Here is a 19,115-nt window from a genome sequence, read left to right as displayed (position 1 = left end):
AAAAATATCAGTAAGGATACAAAGGAGAGGAACAGTGCCGTTAGCCAAGCTGATAATTTAACATTTACAGAACACACCACACAACAGTAGCAGAATACATTCTTTTCTGGTACACATGGAACATTCATGAAGGCCACATTCTAGGCCATAAAACAAATGTCAAATGTAAAAGGTTTGAAATAATAATGAGTATGTTCTCTGACTACAACGGATTTAAACTACAATTCAGTACTAATTTAAAATATCTGGAAAAATTCCCAAATAACTGTAAGTTAGAAAACATACTTCCAACAACTAACAGGTCAAACAAGTCACAAGGGAAAGAAATACTTTGAACTAAATGAAAATGAAAACATAACATATCAAAATCTGTGGGATTCACTCAAACAAGTACTTACAGGGAAATTTATAGTTCTAACTGTATAAATTGCATATATAAAAAAAGCCTTAAAAAATCAATATTATAAACTTCCACCTTAAAAAACTAAAAAGGAAGAAGTTAGGCCAAAATAAGCAAAGGAAGGAAAAAATGAAGATAAAAGCAAAAATCAATGACAAGGAAAAGAGTGAAATATTAATGAAATAAACTGATTCTTTGAGAAGACCATTAAAACCGCTAAACTTATAGCTGGACAGATCCTAATGACATTAAAAAGATAATAGAGGAATATCATGAACAACTTCATGCCAATAAATTAAAAAACAGATACAATGGACAAATTCTTTGAAAGACACAAACTACGAAAGCTTACTCAGGAAGAAATGAATAGGCCCATATCTATTAAAGAAGCTGAATTGGTAGCTAAATTTTTCTAACAAAGAAAACTCCTTGCTCAGATGGCTTCATCCATTGATCAAATGGATATAATTTATGAATTATACCAAACTTTTAATTATATTTATGAAGAAATACCAATTCTACATCAACTCTTCCAAAAAAGTAGAAGAGGAAAAAAACATTTCCCAACTTAATTTTATGAGGCCGTGATACCAAAACTAGAGAAACATATTACACAAAACTACAGATCAATATCCATCATGAACATGGAGGCAAAAATGCTTAGCAAAATCTTAGTAAATCAAATTCAGTAATGTATTAAAAAATTCATATTAACCAAGTGAAATGTATCCGAGGAATGCAATGTTGGCTTAATATTTTAGTATCAATCGTTGTAATTCACTATTTTAAGACTGAAAAAGAAAAAGCACAAGAACAGTTCAAAAGATGAAAAAAACCACCTGGCAAAATTCAACACAATTCTTGATAAAAAAGATCTCATTGATTTAGGGGTAGACGATAACATTCTCAACATGATAGTGGGCACCTATAAAAAGAACCTAGAGCCTAGATGTCTAACTTAATGGAAAAGACCGAATGCTTCCCCCACCAAGATTAGAAATAAGGAAAGGATGTCTGTTCTTACCACTTCTCACAGTACTGGAGGTCCTGGCTCATGTGCTAAGGCAGGTAAGAGAAATAAAAGGCATACAGATTGGAAAGAAAGAAATAAAATTGCCTATTACAGATGGCATGATTGTGCACCTAAGAAAATCCCAAGGAATCTATTAAAAAGGTGCCTGAACTAACTGAATTTAGCCAAGTCACACAACACAAGGTCCACATGTAAAAATCCATTTTATGTATATATTAGTAACAAACAATTGAAATTTAAAAATTCCATATAATCTCTGTGACAGAAAGCTTATCCGTGGTTGCCTGGAGCCAGTGGTAGGGGTGCGGGTGAGCACAGGACGGGGCAGAAAGGGACAGTCTGGAGTGAGGAAGTGTTCTACGTCTTGGTTGCAGTGGTGATCTCACAGATGTATAAATCTGTCAGAACTCATCAACATAGTCACTAAAAACGGGTGCATTTTATTGCATGTAAACTATACTTCAGTGAAGTCAATTAAAAACACAGATCAATGGGATATAATAAAAAATCCAGGGGCTTCCCTGGTGGCGCAGTGGTTGAGAGTCTGCCTGCCGATGCAGGCGACAGGGATTCGTGCCCCGGTCCGGGAAGATCCCACATGCCGCAGAGCGGCTGGGCCCGTGAGCCGTGGCCGCTGAGCCTGCGCGTCCGGAGCCTCTGCTCCCCCACAACAGTGAGAGGCCCACGTACCGCAAAAAAAAAAAAAAAACCCATAAAAAGTGCACTATAAATACAGATGCTCAATTTATGACAATCACAGCTCAGCATAGAACACTGAATTATGGTCTAAAAAAACAAAAAAGGGATGAGGATTACTGGATAACCCTGTTGGAATTAAAAAAAAAAAAAGTCAAAACGCCCCAAAACTTAACGTTTATTTTACATCTCATCCAGAAATTAATTCCAGGTAAAATTTAAATCTAAATCTGAAAAGTGAAACAAAATTTCTATAGGATAACAGGAGAGTATTTTCATGACCTTGGTAAATCGAAGTTTATTAAAAGGACATAAAAAGCACTAACCATAAAGAGAAAGATCGATCAAATGGATATATTAAAAGTAACAACTCTTCATTAAAAGATCCTTTCAGAGAGTGAAAACCTTAGTCACAGAGTGCGAGAAAATATCTGCAATGCTCAGAACCAATGAATGACTAGTATCCGGAATACGTACGCAACACCTACAAATCAATAAGGATATGACTGACGACCCAATAGAAAAATGAACAAGATTCTCAAACAGGCAACATATCCAAATGACCAATAAACATATGAAAATGTGTTCAATAGCTTTAGTCATATGGGAAACAGAAATTAAAACCAGAATGAGGTACTACCGCCCACCCTCCAACACAGCTAAAATTTGAGACTGATAATACCAAATGTTGTAGCTGATATGGAGCAACCGGAACTCCCAAACACTGCTGGTAGGAATGTAAATTGGCGCAATACTTTACAAGGTAGCTATTAGAGTTAAGATACATATTTCTTCTGACTCAGGAATTCCACTGCCAATTGCCAAAGAAATTCCATACATATGGGCACAAAAGACACGTACGAAAACGTTCATAGCAAAATTATTTGTAATAGCCTCAGACTAGAAACAACCACAATCTCCAACAGCAGAATAAACTGTGGTATATTTATCCAATGAGTTACTTACTATACAGAGATGAAAAAGAAAAAACTATTATTACATGAAATGACATAGATGAATCTCACAAGGTTTGAATAAAATAAGCAGATACAAAACAATACCTACTGGTCTAGTTCCATTTAAATAAAGTCTAAAAAAACACTATAGTGTTAGAGGCTTATTAAAAAATAACAGTTGCTAAGAAATAACAAATGCTTACCATATGCCAAGTACCATTCTAACTAATTTTTATGTGTTTAACTCAATTTTCACAACTCTATAATGAGATGCAACTTATTCTCCCAAATGTGCAAATTTAGTCACAAAGAGGTTAAATAATTTGCTCAAGGACACACAGCGACTACGTGTTAGACCTGGAATGTGAAGGCAGCTAGCCTGGCTTGAGAGCCCGGCTAAACGCTACATTGACGCTCAGTGGTAGTGCTTTACTGGAAAGATGGAGGGAGGGCAAATGAGCAGAGGGAGGTGGGAGAAGTAGGATGACTAATTCCCATCTCTCAAGAAAACAAGAGTAGATAATGCCTAAAGTTGGGTGATGGGGTGGGGGAGAAGAGAGAAGGGATCAAGAATTAGCAGTATATGCATGTTATGAAAAAATCTGGAGGAAAGATCAGAAAAAACCAGCTAAACAACATCACAACAGTAGTTGCCTCTAGGGAGTGAGTCAGAGTGGACCAGGGGACTGTTATACTTAACCTATAAGCCTTACTGTTACAGAAAAAAAACACATGCACATTACTTTGATAAAAATAATTTTTAAAGCTTTAAAAAGATGTAAATATTTTTAAAAACAATAATGCTATCATGTATTGAGCCCCAGTGTCCCTGGCATTTAGCTAAACATTTTATATACAGTATTTCACGGAATTCCCCTAACAATACGGAATTGGTGCCAGTATTACTATTATTTTGCTGATGGGGAAACGGATTCAGGGTTAACTAGCTGGCAGGCGGCAGAGTCCATGCTGGAACCACCACGAGGGAAGATGAAGGTCTAGAAGTCAACAAAGAACAGGTATGGAAGGATATTCAGGAGGAGCTGGTGACTCATGCTGGCTCCAGGGATGGGAGGGGACATTAGGAGGGGGATCTGAGAAGGATGCCCAGGTTGCTGGCTTGGGTACCTGAGGACATGTTGGTCCTTTTCTCTTCCGCAAGGTCCACGGAAAGAGGAGCAGAGGGCCAAGCCTCTGATGGGGAGTTTATGAGCTCAGTCACAAATACGTAGAGCCCCTCACTGTTTGGGAAAGGCACTGCTCAGAGGAGGACGCAGTGTGGGGAAGACCAAACATGTATGAACTCAGCGTGGGGGTGGGGAGAAGACTGAGGGGGATGGTCACGGACCCAGGGAGAGAAAGAACGTCTGGGGCGTGGCCCTGCTGCCTGCCCAGCCTCCGGGCCACCCATCCAATGTGCCCTGTCCCCCACCCTCACAGCTCCTGCTGTCCCCCCTGCTACTCACTGCCCTCAACACCACCGATCATTACCTTCCACTCTTCAAAAACTGTTTTTCGAAATACAGTCCACTCATCTTTCAATATTGAAATGTCAGGGCTTCCAAGCGCCTCACGCCCTCACCGTTCCCCTCAGGAACCAGTTACGCCCTTGGGCCTGGGTGAGGCTCCTGCTACAGGCTCTCACAGGTGCTCCACATTCCTCCTTTGGAGCACAGAAAATGGTCAAAGAAATCACTTCCTGTACTTTAGTTACAGAATATGTTTCTGTCCTTCTAGGAGAGGTTCATGAGGGCAGGAGGGGCTGGCAGACTTTTTCTGAAAAGGTCCAAATAGTAAATACTTTCAGCTTTGCAGGCCACAGGGTCTTAGTCACAACTATTCAACTCTGCCATTGTAGCCCGAAAGCGGTGCAGACAACATATGAATGAACGGGTGTGACGTGTCACGGCATCATTTGATCTATAAAGTCAAGAGGTGGCCACATGGCCACGGTTTGCGGAGCCCTGGTCTAAATCGCCAGCCCCCAGCCTAGCATCCGGCACACAGCAGGCACTCAGTGAATGAAGAAAGAAAGAAAAAAGCCGTTGCTTTGGCAATGAGATGGAGACAGGTACTGGGGGAGGTGGTTTCAGTGGGACGGTGGGGTGGGATGGAGACAGCAGGGGGCTGAGGAGAAGCAGCAGCTGAGGAAGCAGGAAGTCCTCTTTCCGGAGCCCCCAGTTTGCCCGGCAGGTTTGGGGGACGGCCCTGTCTTCGGGGAGCGTGTCTGCAGGCTCCGAGGGGAAGGCAGGGCTGGGGAAGGAAGGGGAGAAGGCAGGGCTCCAGAGCTCAGGTGTGTGTGGGGTTGGTCCTGAAGGAGGAGGACACCTGCTGAGGACAGAGGAACAAGGACGGTGGAAGGGACGAGGGGGAAGCCTCGGATCATCTTCCCCGCGAGACGTGCGCCTGGACCACCTGGTGAAGAGAGTGGGGCTCGGGGAGGTGAAGAACCCCAGCGCCTGTGGGGCTGCGAGGGCTGGCCACCCAGGACAGGGCCACAGGCCTCCACCGTCCCTCTCCTCTGGTGAGACAGCACTGCTAACCAGGCTGGCGTTTGGGTTTTTAGTGCTGCCTAGTGTGAGGTGTGTCACTCACTGAGTCACCAGCACGACCTGCTATCACTTCCTGTCCCTTCACTTTCCCATGCGGGCAGTGACAGGCAGGCCCAGAGGAGGATGAGTTCACACTTCAAACATGTAGACGTACCCAGTTCTTTCTTGAAGGGTATTGAAAGGCATTTTCATGCCAGAGGATTAGTGGCTGTTTCATCTTGGTGCGTTCAAGTGTGTCTGTGTGTGCCGTAAGGTATCTCCCGATTAGGCAGAACGGAATTTTTCTTTAATGGAAGAAACCCCTCGACTGGGGCTTCGCATAGTCGCTATCTAGTCTTACAAGCCCGACAAAGTATTAACACCCACGAAACACAACTTCTCACAGAGAAAGTATTAATATTATGATATTTAAACAGCCTGAAAAGTTTTCTCACAGAGTCGAAAACCGACAGCCAGTCAATTTCACTTATTCTAAGACCCAGATACCCGGAAAAAAGCTTCCATTTTGACATTAATTTGTTAATTCTTTACTGCTACTGGAACGTGTAGGTAGCAGTGCTGGAACGTGTGAGAAGGGTTTGGACCCCAAACTATTTTTTACGAAGAACTAAAGCCACCTAAAATATCTTTTAGGTGACATGCCGGGGGAAATAAAAGTATTAGGGCCTGTTTTCTTCTGCCTTATTTCAAGGTGTAATTGCTGTTACTATTCATAGATTGAAGGCTCTTTGTATATTCTAACAAGTAAAACTTTAATTCATACTTCCATTTGGAGGTTTTCATTCCTCACAAATCAAAAGACAATTTTCCTAAAACACATCAATCCTCACTCCACCATTTCAAGTTCTTCTAGAGATGATGGGAACCACTGTCTCCAAATTCACTAGAGTTTAAAATGGGGATGCCTAACCCCTGTAACACAGCCTTTATTTGAACGGACTTTCCAATACACCTTTAGATGCACATTCAATAAACTTGATCTCTTACCCTATTGTTGGGTTGATATTCGGATCAAAACTGTCCTCCACGAACCGCCACACAATACTTGATTTACCTACACCTGTATCCTGAAAGAGAATGAGAGGTGAAGAAGAAAAAGTTTTACCTGCTTGCATACACCAAAAACTACCTTGTGCCCTACGTTCAGGATTTTGGGAAAATCATTCCAGATAGGTAAATTTTACAAGTTAAGAAACACAAAAAGGTTTGCATAAAAATTCAGTGGAGTAACTAGGAGATTTCAAAATGTATTGTAGGAGAGGGGTTCCAAGTTTTTAAGAGACAGGATCTTCTGAAAGATCCAAAGTTTCTGCTTACTGTGCAAAGTGACAAACTCACTTGCTTTATAATAAGTCTACGTGAACTATGAACTCTTGAACTACTTCTGAGTAATCCCTGATAAATCCTAGCCCCACTCTATCTAGGAAGGGCGAAGACTAGTTATTGAAACCTTTTTCAGTCTTTAAGGCAGCAACTCAGGCAAGAGAGCATCAATTTCAGAAAGTATGCTCTGAAATAGCAAGGTTGCCTCGACAAGTCAGGAAGCTGAAGCTTCAAACTAGTCTTTGGGGCTTCCTGATTTGAATGTCCCCCGCCCGCCCCAAGGAAAGTAACTCTGTGAGAAGTGTCAGAGGTATCCCACAAGTTCAAAAACACCAAGCAGATGGCAAAGGAGACTACTGCTGCTCGTAAAACCTAAAGACCTGTTACTGGCTGTACTTCGCAAGACTTGGCCAACTCCTAACTAGTACCTGGAGAAGCTATTTAAGAGCTGCTCTTAACCCAGATGCAACGGAGAGGCAGGGAAGGCTCTTCACCCTTTGAGGGGCGGGAAGAGACCCTGGGCTCCAGGGAGGGACGAGGGGAAAGGTCCCTCCCGCCAGCAAAACCTTCAGGACTGTGCGGCCAGGTGGGCGGGACAGCCTGGGGGGGGAGGGGGGCTGGAAGGAGGGTCCCGGGGCAGGTAGGCGACGTCCCGCACTGAGACTGAGAGAAGGGGCAAACGGGACGTGGGCACGCCCGGGTCCCCGGCCCGCCCGGCCTCCCGCGGCCCTCCCAGCCGGCCCGCCGCCACTCACCCCCAGCAGACACACTTTGAGCTCCCTCAGCGCCATGGCCTGGGAGCCAGGGGAGCGGGCCCGCCGCCGCCCTAAGTTGAGAAGGGAGAGGCCCGGCCCAGCACGAGCATCCCCCAGCGCCGCCGCGGCACGGCCTAGCCCCGGCCGCGGGGCGCGTATAGGCGGCGGCCGCCCGTTCGCCGGTCCTCGGCCTGGCCCGTCCGTCACCAGCCGTGCGGGACCCGCCTCAGCAGCCGGGACGGTGCCGCGGGTTCCCGAGCGCCACCGCTGCCGCCATCTTGGGACGCCAGCCGGGTCACCTGACCTCCCCGCCCACCTCGGCAGCCACCTTCGCCGCGAGGGCGGGGCCGGCTAGCGCCGCGAGGCTCGAGGCGGGGGGCGGGGCCGCAGACGAGGGGCGGGATCCGAAGCCAGATACCCCCGCCTCTCTCCCTCTGGCCCCGCCCCTCGCGCGCCGGCCCCGCCTCCAGGCCCATTCCAAGATGGCGGGTGAGTGGGGCCGGACTCCCGGGGCGCCCCCCCTCCCCCAAGCCGGGACCACCCCTCGAGGCCCGGGGACCACCCCCGCCCGCCCCTGAGGCCGCCTGCCGCAGCCCCCTTGTAACTCCTTATGTGTCTCTTGGTTTTCAGGGATCCCCCTGTACTTTGTGGACTTGCAGGATGACTTAGACGATTGTAAGTAACAGTTCGGGCGTGCCGTCCCTCCCTGGGAACCTCTCATAGAGTTCGGGGTGCACGAAAGGCGGGGTGGGACCTACGGGCTGGGCTCTCCGTGTTGGGCCAAGAATAGCGGGACCCCCAACTGCCTTAATTACTTGCGGCGGTCCCTCCTCACTGGGCGGGGCGGCCGAGGATGGGGAGGATTTTTGTTGCTGGGAAACTTCTGACTTCCTGTCACTTTCTTTCTCTTCCTCGTCCTCCTTCTCCTGCGGCGGCCCGGGAGGGGCGGGAGGGCTAAGCCCTCCTCCTAGTGATTCCGGGAGGGAGGAGGCGTGGCCACCTTGGGGGTCGGGGGCTTCCACCCAGGGTCTCCACTTTTTTCCCTGGGACTTTACAGAGTGCTGGGGAGTTTGGGAGGTCCGGCTCCCCGTGTGGCTGGCCACAGACTCGCACAGATTTCTTCAGTGTCCTGGCCACAAGCCCAGCTCCGTTCGCATCCCTGGGAGCCCCTTGGGTGGGTATCCTTCACCTGTCCCTTCCTGCTCTTTCCTTTAGAATCACGTTAAGGACTGATGGCTGGGGAAGGTGTTCCTGGAAATGCAAGTTCGCATTTGTGGTGACTGAAGCATTTCCTTTCCGTTCAACAAACATTTCTTGAGCACCTGCTGGTTCTGGGCCAGCCATGCGCGGAGCCCGGGACCTACACACTCGAACCTGAAACGGTGACGACCCTCAGGGAGCTCACAGTCCAGGGAGAGAGCCGACTTGTAAACAGATAATTACCAAACGCCGGGTTGCCTGCTCATGAAGGAGGCCTGTACAAACCATCACAATAGCCAACATTAATGGGGGCTTACTGTGCGCTTCCCTTCCCCATCTACAAGTTTCCTACTAACAAGAACTGGTGTTTACAGAAAACACCATAGGTCAGGCGCAGTTTAAACCCTTTATACACATTATTTCTTTTAGAAGGAGGCAACTTCATTAGAGTAGAATGACACTCGAAGGGGCCAGTGTTTAGGAGCTTTTGGGTCCTGAAGCCAGATGGCCAGAGGGTGAAGTCCTGAGCCACTGTTTACTGGCTGTGTGATCCTGGCCAAGTCACTGTACCACTTGGAGCCTCATTGCCTCATCTGTAGAATGGGCATAATAGAAGTCCACCTCAAAAGGCTTCCGCGCAGGTTAAATAATAAAAGGTTTAGCGTGAAGCCTTGTACATAGGACACGCTGGGTAAATATTATCTGCCGTTATTATTGTTGTGATCACTATTCATAATTATGTCACACTGTGGGGCAAAGTACAGTGTTGGCCCCAGGTTTACAGAGCTGAATGTTTCGGCCAGCGGGCATCTTCGAATGGAAGGAATGTAGCTGCTGTTAAGGCACCTCTCATTCGCGGATTCGATATTTGGCCCGGCTGGAAAAGCTGATTTCTGGCTATATCAGTTATCTAACAAACCACCCCGAAACTCAGTGGCTTAAATCAACAGCATTTTGTTATTCCTAACAATTCTGTGCCTTGACTGGGTGATACAGAAGCTTCGTGTGTTCTCTGTGAACTCTGGGAAGATAAGAAGGTCCAAAATGGCTTTCCTCACGTGGCTCTTGGCCAGGAAGTCTTCTGGGACTGCAGGTCAGGGCCTCAGTTCTCTTCCAGGAGCTTCTTCCACTTGGCTAGCTTGGGCTTCTCACAGCGTGGAGACGGCAGGCATTTGGACCTCTTTTCTGGCAGCTAGCTTCCTTTTGTCTTTTTTGTATATGTGTTCAAAAAGGAAGAGATTACATAGGAAAAAATAGTTCTGATTTTCCTTTGGCCCTGTTTGTGCAGATATTGGGTGTCTGAGACTTGTGATCAAGAATGCCATAAACACTCTTCAGCAGACGGCTGAAGGCTCGTCCCAGCAAAGAAGAAAACCAGCATCGTGGCTCTGAACACACCCATGCCATGGGCAGGGCAACTCTGGGAGCCTCCTGGGGCTTCTTTTTTTGAGCAGTGGTGGGGGCTTCAGGGTGCTGTTCCTATGAAATTACAATATAATTGGTTAGATTAATAGCCGTAATAGGAGGGCCTGTCCCCCCAGTAATTTATGCAGCCCTGGGTCCCACCTTTGCACTTTACTGGGGTGGTATTTGGGAGGCATTATGCTGTGATTGATAGCAAGAACCCTGAGGTCCTGTAGCCCACTTCCAGCCTTTAGCTGAGTCAGTGTGAGTAGATCACTCACTCTGTTCACATTCTTCATCTGGAAAATGACATAAGAATTGGAGATGCTTCATAGGACTGATATGAGGATTAGATGAAACAATACACATAAAACATTTCAGCCCGGTGCCTGGCATAGAGTATTATATTCAATGATTTTATTACTGTTATTATTTTAACCGTCATCATTATTGCTAGGCACTCGTATACGATTTTCTGATTCTGTGTTAAGGGCTGCTACTCTGTGAAGTAGGTGGGATTATTCCTGTTTTACAAATGATGAAACTGAGAATCAGAGAGGTTAACTAACTTATCCAGTGTGGCACAGGTCATAAGTGATAGAACTAGCAACCAACTCTGTTCCTCTGAGTCTTGCTTTTTTTATTCCATCACACAGATTGACCTCACAAATATTCTTAAGCTAATGGCAAGAGCATGGATGTTGGTTGTGGTGGTTCTCCATCTGTCGTCCTTTTTGGGCATTTTTTGTCTAAACGATGGGATAACCGCTCCATTTAGGCTCTAAGTCACTTTGGGCAGGAACATAGGTCGTCCTTTTTTTATCACCCAGTGTCCTCCATAATCTAGGTGTTCAATGAATGTCATTACTGGTAGTGATAGTGGATGACGAGTCTTGTCCGATTTACTTTGTGATCTCTTGATTAAATTGGCTAACTTCAAAACGAAGCCGTAATGAAAGGCTGCCTTGTCTTAAAATCATTCAGAGTCTTCGGGTCATTGCAGCACAGAAAAGATTTAATTTTAGTGAATTAGCTTGCTGAAGCAATCTAAATTCCTTCTCTTGAGAGCAGAAAGTACGTGGGACGGTCTGGCACGGTGGTCCTGGTGGATGGCACATAGAAGGTGGAGCTGGATGCGTCTGTGCCTCAGGGGCTTAAAGTCCTGTGACCGTCTGGGTTGCTTAAAGCAGGTGGAGGCTGAAGAGGTATTACTCCTGGTAAGGTTGGCTTGGCCAATTGGAATTTAAGTGTGTGCCAGTGGTGGGTGGAAAAAAAGTGAGGGGAATCTGTTGCAGATATAAAGAGACCTAAGAGACCTATCAACAAAATACAATATGTGGTCATATTTGGATCCTTAGTTGAACAAATCAGCTGTAAAAAGACATTAATGAGACAGTTGGGGGAAATTAAACTTGGACTGGGTATTAGGTTATATTAAGAATCATTATTAATTTTGTCAGATGCGATAGTGGTGTCACAGTTTTATTCAAAGGAGAAGGACCTTATCTAACAGAAACAAATAAGCATTTATGGGTGAAATGATTTAATGTGCGAGGTCTGCTTTGAAAATGCTGCAACAAACAATAAATCATCAAAAAGTTGGGAAGAAGGATGAGTGGGAAAAATTGGCAGAATGTTTATACTTGTTGAAACTGGTTGCTAGGGGTGTGGGGTTTATGATACTATTCTATTTTTGCGTGTGTTTGAAAATTTCCTTAATAGAAAGTTTTAAAAAATGAGATGAAAGTTTTATATATGATCAAACATCTACATGAAGAGTTTAAAGCTGGATTTCAATTCTGAAGTCAGCTGCCATGTTATTGTAAGATGCGTTTAGCTTCAAAAGACAGACTTGGAGAATCTATTTGTATTTGAGGGACTGTGTATTTCTTTTCAAATGTTTAGTTTTTGAGGTATCTATGAAAGAAGTTGGAAGAAGGTGTACTTCTGTTGATGAGAAAAGCTAGGTGCCAACAACTAATATCTGGACCTTTGTTGAAAATGGGATTAGCTAAATCAGAGGGATACAGATAGACTCTTTGAATCTTAATGCTAGAAGGAGTGGTGTATGTTCAAGCTTGAATAAAAGACATCCTCCAGAGCAGAATGCATTCCATTTCACCTGCCCACTTTAGTCCAGGTTTGTAAAACTGTTCTGCTTGAGGACCACAGCCAAGCAGAGAAAATAGATTAATTTTAGCCCCAAACCAAACCATTGAACCTTCTCTCTGAACTATTATAGAAACTCAAATCAAAGATTGTCAATTTTTTTTTTTAAAGTAAAGACCTCCCTGTTGAGTGAAATAGTTTGAACAGGAACTTGAATGTGCTAATAGTTGGGAAATAGAACAAAATCCAGACATCAGACTATTCTCCGAGTCAGAGATGGGCAAATTTTTTTTTTCTGTAAAGGATCAGATAGTAAACGTTTTAGACTTTGTTGGGCAGAAGCCCTGCTATAACCACTCAAGTCTGCCACTATAGCCTGGTAGCACTCACAGATACACATAAATGAATGAACATGGCTGTTTGCTAATAAAACTTTATTTATAAACACAGGGCTGGATTTGGCCCTCGGTTCTAAATCAAACTTGATTTCATTTTTTTTCCTTTTTTGGGGGGGGGATTTTTTTTTTTTAATTGAATTGTAGTTGATTTACAATGTCGTGTTAGGCTCAGGTGTACAGCAAACTGATTCAGTTGTATATACATATATTTATATTCTTTTTATTATATATTTATTATATATATATTCTTTTTTCAGATTCTTTTTCCATTATAGGTTATTACAAGATATCGAGTATAGTTCCCTGTGCTCTACAGTAGGTCATTGTTGGTTGGTTATCTCTTTTATATTTAGTAGTGTATATATGTTAATCCCAAGCTCTTAATTTCTCTCTCCCCACTTTCCACTTTGGTGTAACCATACGTTTGTTTTTTATGCCTGTGAGTCTGTGAGTCTGTTACGTAAATAAGTTCATTTGTATCATTTTTTTAGATTCCACAGATAAGTGGTATCATATATTTGTCTTTCTCTGAAACTTGATTTCATTCTGTTCACACCCAGAAGTCTTGTTGATTAGCCGAGCCAACCTGAAAGGCTGCCTTTCCCACTGGGCTCAGTTTGAAGAGCTGACTTTTGCCGGCACAGACCCTGCTTTGTTGAGGAGCCCTTGACAAGTTGTTCAGCCTTCACGTCTCCTTTTTCCTGTTCGTGTGTTGGGGATTAAAAGCATGTACCTGTCTCCTCCCAACAGGATGAGGGTGAGCAAGGAACAAAAGAGTCAGCATGGTGTGGGCCGAGTCAACTGTGCTTCCCGGCTGATAACTGTTAATGCATTTTACTTTTGTTGTTCTGTATTTTCCATTTCCTATGAGACAAACAGATGAACATTAGAGATTCCCTGAAATTGTCTCTGTTTAAAAAGAGAGTTTTATATGGCTTTCTACCTCACAAATGAAGATTTTTTTTTAAGCAGAAATTTTGCAACAAAACCTAGCTAATGAAGGAGAAAGTGGTTTTGAGCTTCAAAACATCACTTAGCCTAATGAGGAAAAAAATAAGAGATGAGGGCAAGTGCTTGCTTTCCCTGTTTGGAAAGTCATTCATCCATGTAACAGATGTTTCTCCAGCTCCTCCCAGGCACCAGCCTGTGGGAGGCACTGGGGATAGAGGGATGAAGAACCCTGGGCTCCATCCCAGAGCTGCTCCCACCTAGAGGGAAGGTGTGCGTAGAGATGGCACAGATGGGAGGTGCCGGTTGAGTTGGGTCAGGCCAAGGAGGGCAATGGGTGAGTGACCTCAGTGAGAACTTTTCCAGTGCAGCCAGGGGCCAGAAGCCGGGCCAGAATGAGTGGCATCGGGAAGTTGAGGATATGTTGTCTGTAGTCCATGCATTGAGCGCCCACTGTATTCCAGACACTGGCTGGCCATTGGGCATTTTGGGGAATGGTCACTGTTCTTGGGAGCTCCCAGTGTAGCCAGGAAAACAGACCCTTTTGAGAAGAAGCAGCTGGAGGGGTTGCTTTCCTTCCTGGATAAGAGAGCCCAGAACATCTTTGCATTATTTGTATCTACTCTGACAACCTTAAAAAAAAAAGAAAAAGGATTTGGATGGCCCAACCGTTCCACTCTTGGTTACTTGCCCACAAAACGTGAACACATATTTTCACAAAGACAGGGTCATAGTTGCACTATTCTTAACAGTCGAAAACTGGAACCCACCCAAATGTCCATCGTGAGTAAAATGGATTATAAATGGTGGTTATGTTCACACGATGGAAAACTATGCAGTTATAAGACTGAATTATCTACAGCGTCACACACATATGGATGAACTTCACAAACATAGTGGTTGGTGAAAGAAGCCAGACACAAAAGGGTAGAGATTGGATGATTCTGTTTGCACCGAGTATGGAAACAAGCACAGCCATCTAGCTGATCTGATGTAGAAGGCAGGAGAGTGGTCCCCTTTGGGTAAGGCAGTAAGTGGGAGGGAGCATGGGGGGCTTTTGGAGATGCCAGTTAAATTGTCTTTCTTGAGCTGAGGACTGGTTTCACAGGCATGTTCAGTTAAAAAATTAGTCAAGTGGAACACTTACTTATTGTGTACTTTTCTGTGTGAATGGCATACTTCAGTTAAAAAAATAAGAATTGCTTTTTAAGATCAAGGCACAGGGGAGAGCATAACCGTGGATGGGGGGAAGGAGTCTGTGCAAAGGGGAAGATGGCAGAGAGCGGGAGGGGAGGGTGATGGCGGGGTTGGACCGTGTAAGACAGGCATGGAACTCGGTGCATCCGCGGAGGAGTTTGCTTCTTTCCAGAAGGAGGAAGGCGACCTTCCTGGCAGTTTGGCCAAGGCGATCATTAGAAAAGTGGTATAATGTTGGCCAGTATTGCTTGATTGTCTCAAATATTTTGAACAGTAGGAAAGTAGAGCCTCCCATGCGCGTACACTCACCCCAGGGGCTGTGGGTTTTGTTTTGCAACCTTTTTTTCCTTTTCGAATCTGCCTCAAGTCTGAGTGGAGAAGTTGCTGCATTTTTCAGTAGCGCTCTTCCATCCATCAGACTGTGTATAGTCTGGCCCCCTCACCCACAGCTCCTCCAGCTCTGTCCCCAGCTGGGTGGGTTGGCAGGAAAATTGAGATGTATAATATCACAGTGGAGCCCACGAGCGGCTTGGAGCTGCAGAGTGCTCGCCTGTCAGGTGACCCGAGTCAGTGTTTCCCGTTGACCGTCAGTGTAAAAGTCAGAGTCATAAATAATGACGGGTTTTGGAAGCCGTGATTAAAGCCACAAATCAAAGAGGAATTTCCATGTATGCATGGTATAGAAAGGACGGCTGCTCGTGAGCTGGGCCGGTCTTTTTAGCCAGCCCACTGCGTAGTGCTAGTAATAACCATCAGTAGCCGTCAAAGGTTTGTGATACAAAACGTTATGCACTGGACGGCTCCGCTCATACGGGAGCTAATAAATCAGTGTGGGTCTTGTTAGAGAATGGCATTTATACAGAGAAAGTTTGCCTGCGCAGCTTGCCACTGAAATTTAGTTAAGTCAACAAAGACCTGCCGTGTGCAGGGGTCAGTTCCACCTTCCGCGCCCCCCCCCACCCCAAGTCAGTGAAGAAGCAAGAACGTTCTTTATCTTTCTCATGGGTTGGGTTTGTCTGGTGTAGCTTTTAGAAATAGTCCCAGTTTAAGAATCTGCATTAGTATTTATAAGCCTGTTAACAAGAAGGATGAAGCCGCTTTAAATAATACATTAATGGATGGTTTACTCTAGTTTCCCCCCAAATCATATAAGGCCTTGCAGAGACTTAGTTATTGTTCATCGAAGAGTGGCTAATGAGAAGCGCTAAGAATTATCAATTACATAAGTTCTCCATTAATACAGTTTTCTCTCTCTCTCTTTTTTTTTAAGTACGCATTTTGCAAATAAGGCTGGACTCCTTCTCAGCCACCATCAACCAATCTTCTAACATATTGAAGTGGACACAGACAGTGGGTCACATCTGTCATGTTTTCTCCCAACCATCGTCCCCCAGTGCTGTGTTAGAGACAGAATATTGGATCGTATGGATAATTGGGCTGGCCCAGGGTGGCGTATCTCACACAGAGTTATAGTGACAGGATGACATGTTGAATGGAGAATCGTAAATACTGGGAATGCCTGGAGAACGGATTCTTAATGAAAATGCTTGCCGGGATAGACGTGCTCTAACAGTCTGCCTCCGTCTCTACCTCTGTTCATGTCTGGGCCAATAAAGTTATCTCACTGGACATGTTTTATTGTGTTTATTTTTTCTCATCTTTCCACTTCAGACCAGTTCTGGGGTGGCTGCTCAGCTAGGGCTTGGTGCCTTCGTGAGAAATCTCTGGCTTCCCGAACCCCCCAAAGGCAGCAGACAGCCAGTGCACTTTCCTTTGCTGCGTTCTTCCCTTCCTCTGGAATGTTCTTTTTCCCTTTCCCAGATCCTCTCTCTCTTCCTGTGTGGTAAACTCCTACTCGATCTTCAAGGCCCAGCTCAAATATCACTGCTGTTGTAGGGAAGCATCTCCCACCCCCTCCTTTCTCCTCCAAGCAGAGCTGGTCTCCTCCCTGTCTTGTTTATACCTGTACCCTATGGCTCTTGCCACCGGGGTATTGTGGGTTGTTATGTGTGGGAAAATCTTTGTTCCCTTGGGAGCTTTTGGAGTCTGGTGACCATGCCTTTGTCATCTCTGAACCGCCAACACTGTCGAATGTTGAGTTATGGTTTACTGTTGTCACCTGAAATTAACCCTGGTGGGTGGGGAGAGGACGTTTGAGATGCGCTTGCTGTTAACACGCCTTCTGTTTTTTGTACTAGATCTTCTGATCTTTTTTGTGATGCAAAATGACCTGGAAAATTTCTTTTCTTTCTCTCTTTTTATTAGATCGTATCTATTGTACTTTGAACCTGTAAAGCACATTCACCTAACATTATACTTAAAGCGTTAATTCCTACTTAGGCTGGTTTAAGACAGATTGGTGTCTTGTGAAGAGCACTGACACACAGGCGCGTGCTCAGGGTCTCCTGTGTGTTTCTGCCAGAGCAACCTCACCCAACTTGTTTTGCGCCCCAGCCTGTTTTATTTATTTTTTATTTTTTTATGTATTTTTTGGCTGTGTTGTGCCTTTGTTTCTGTGCGCGGGCTTTCTCTAGTTGCGGTGAGTGGGCTTCTCATTGTGGTGGCTTCTCTTGTTGCAGAGCACAGGTTCTAGGCGCGCGGGCTTCAGTAGTTGTGGCTTGCAGGCTCAGTAGTTGTGGCTCGAGGGCTCTAGAGCGCAGGCTCAGTAGTTGTGGTGCACAGGCTTCGTTGCTCCGCAGCATGTGGGATCTTCCCGGACCAGGGCTCGAACCCATGTCCCCTGCATTGGCAGGTGGATTCTTAACCACTGTGCCACCAGGGAAGCCCCCCCCCCCCAACGCCTGTTTTAAATGATGACTCTACTGACAGTGTACATGATGTTTGGTAGATAACCCCTGAGTAACCAGTTAGTGTTGAGGAGGATCTGGGAAAGGGAAAAACGTTTATTCCCCCACGGTTGTAGCTTCCAGAAACACATTTAATGAGGGAGGAGGTTTTTGTTTGTTCGCCTGTTTTTTACTTAGTCACCTAGCATCAGAGTCAAAGGATAATAATTCTGTTGTACTTTGTAAACTGATCAGTATCTCATTGAAGTAGAGCCAGCCTCATCTTCGGTTGGGTGAGCTTAAGGCTCCTGCTTCAGGACCCTCTGGTTTGGGTTGGATGGAGGTGAGCTTTATATCTCTTAGCTGGTTAGCTGGCTTTTTTAACTTGGACCATCCCCCTGGAGGGTAGGCAGCAGCCATAGCTGCTGCCTGAGATGCACCAGGGCCATGGGGACGTGCACCCTACGGTTCAGGGAACACGTGGACATGTGGGTGTGCAGCTGAGGACAGGGTGCTGAGCAGAAGGTGTGGCAGGAGGGGCCCCTACCCCTGCAAGTCAAATCGCACTTCTCAGCCTTTCCCTTGCTGGTCTTTGTTAGGTTTAAATTATTAGTCATTTTTGGTAAAGGGTCAGTGATGTCCTGTGCAAACTTGCCAATGAAGCTCACACGTGGCAGAAACATAGAAAACAGCTGCCGCCAAAAGTCCGTCATCGCGGAGGCAGCAAGTGAAGCCGATCAGGATCAGTGTTGTTTTTAAAGTATTTTAAGTGAGCCAAGAAGGCTTGAAGGTATTAGAGATTATTTTCTTAAGAAGGCTTTGCTTTTCTGTATTATATTAAGCCTTCTTGAGTGGAGTAGGTAACTTTTTTTTTTCAAATGTAGGAAAATATAATGAAAAAATTTGAACAAGGCATTATTCATACCCTACTTCATGTTTCATTTCTAGCTTGAATGCTTAAGATTCCTGATGTGTGTGGATGACCTGGACTTGTGGATAATCGACTGCTCCTGATATCACCGTGTCCACAGACCGTGGTTCCTTATTCCGTGAACAGTTGCCTGTTCGCCCTCTTAGCAGTGGCTAGAAATGTAAATTCTAGATAATTCTTTCTGAGAGCAGGAGTTATTTTATGTGTTGCTGCCACTGCCAGGAGGCACAGCAAGCTAGCCTGACAGATCTTTTTTTGTGTGTGTGTGGTATGCGGGCCTCTCACCGCTGTGGCCTCTCCCGCTGCGGAGCACAGGCTCCGGACGCGCAGGCCCAGCGGCCATGGCTCACGGGCCTAGCCGCTCCGCGGCATGTGGGATCCTCCCAGACCGGGGCACGAACTCGTGTCCCCTGCATCAGCAGGCGGA

At 45.3% G+C, this 19,115-nt stretch overlaps 2 protein-coding genes across 2 annotated transcripts in view; one reads left to right on the top strand and one right to left on the bottom strand.

Annotated features, from left to right (window-relative positions):
• Positions 1–7,849, bottom strand: part of RAB22A (RAB22A, member RAS oncogene family) — a 52,467-nt gene extending 44,618 nt beyond the window's left edge. The window contains exons 1-2 of the mRNA XM_082670907.1: positions 7,716–7,849; positions 6,625–6,704 (exon numbers count right to left, since the gene is read on the bottom strand). Coding sequence (XP_082527033.1) covers positions 6,625–6,704; positions 7,716–7,751 — 116 coding nt within the window. The 5' untranslated portion in view covers positions 7,752–7,849. The remainder of the gene's footprint in view (positions 1–6,624; positions 6,705–7,715) is intronic.
• Positions 7,850–8,197: 348 nt separating this feature from the next.
• The window catches only part of LOC309832788 (serine/threonine-protein phosphatase 4 regulatory subunit 1-like), a gene marked incomplete at its 5' end in the record, with an annotated part of 65,186 nt that continues 54,268 nt past the window's right edge, over positions 8,198–19,115 (top strand). Inside the window, 2 exon segments of the mRNA XM_082670754.1 lie at positions 8,198–8,204; positions 8,346–8,390. Coding sequence (XP_082526880.1) covers positions 8,198–8,204; positions 8,346–8,390 — 52 coding nt within the window.

This window comes from Grampus griseus (assembly GCF_964374135.1).
Source record: "Grampus griseus genome assembly, chromosome: 14".
Taxonomy (NCBI): Eukaryota; Metazoa; Chordata; class Mammalia; order Artiodactyla; family Delphinidae; genus Grampus; species Grampus griseus.
This window is presented reverse-complemented; position numbering and strand designations above follow the sequence as displayed.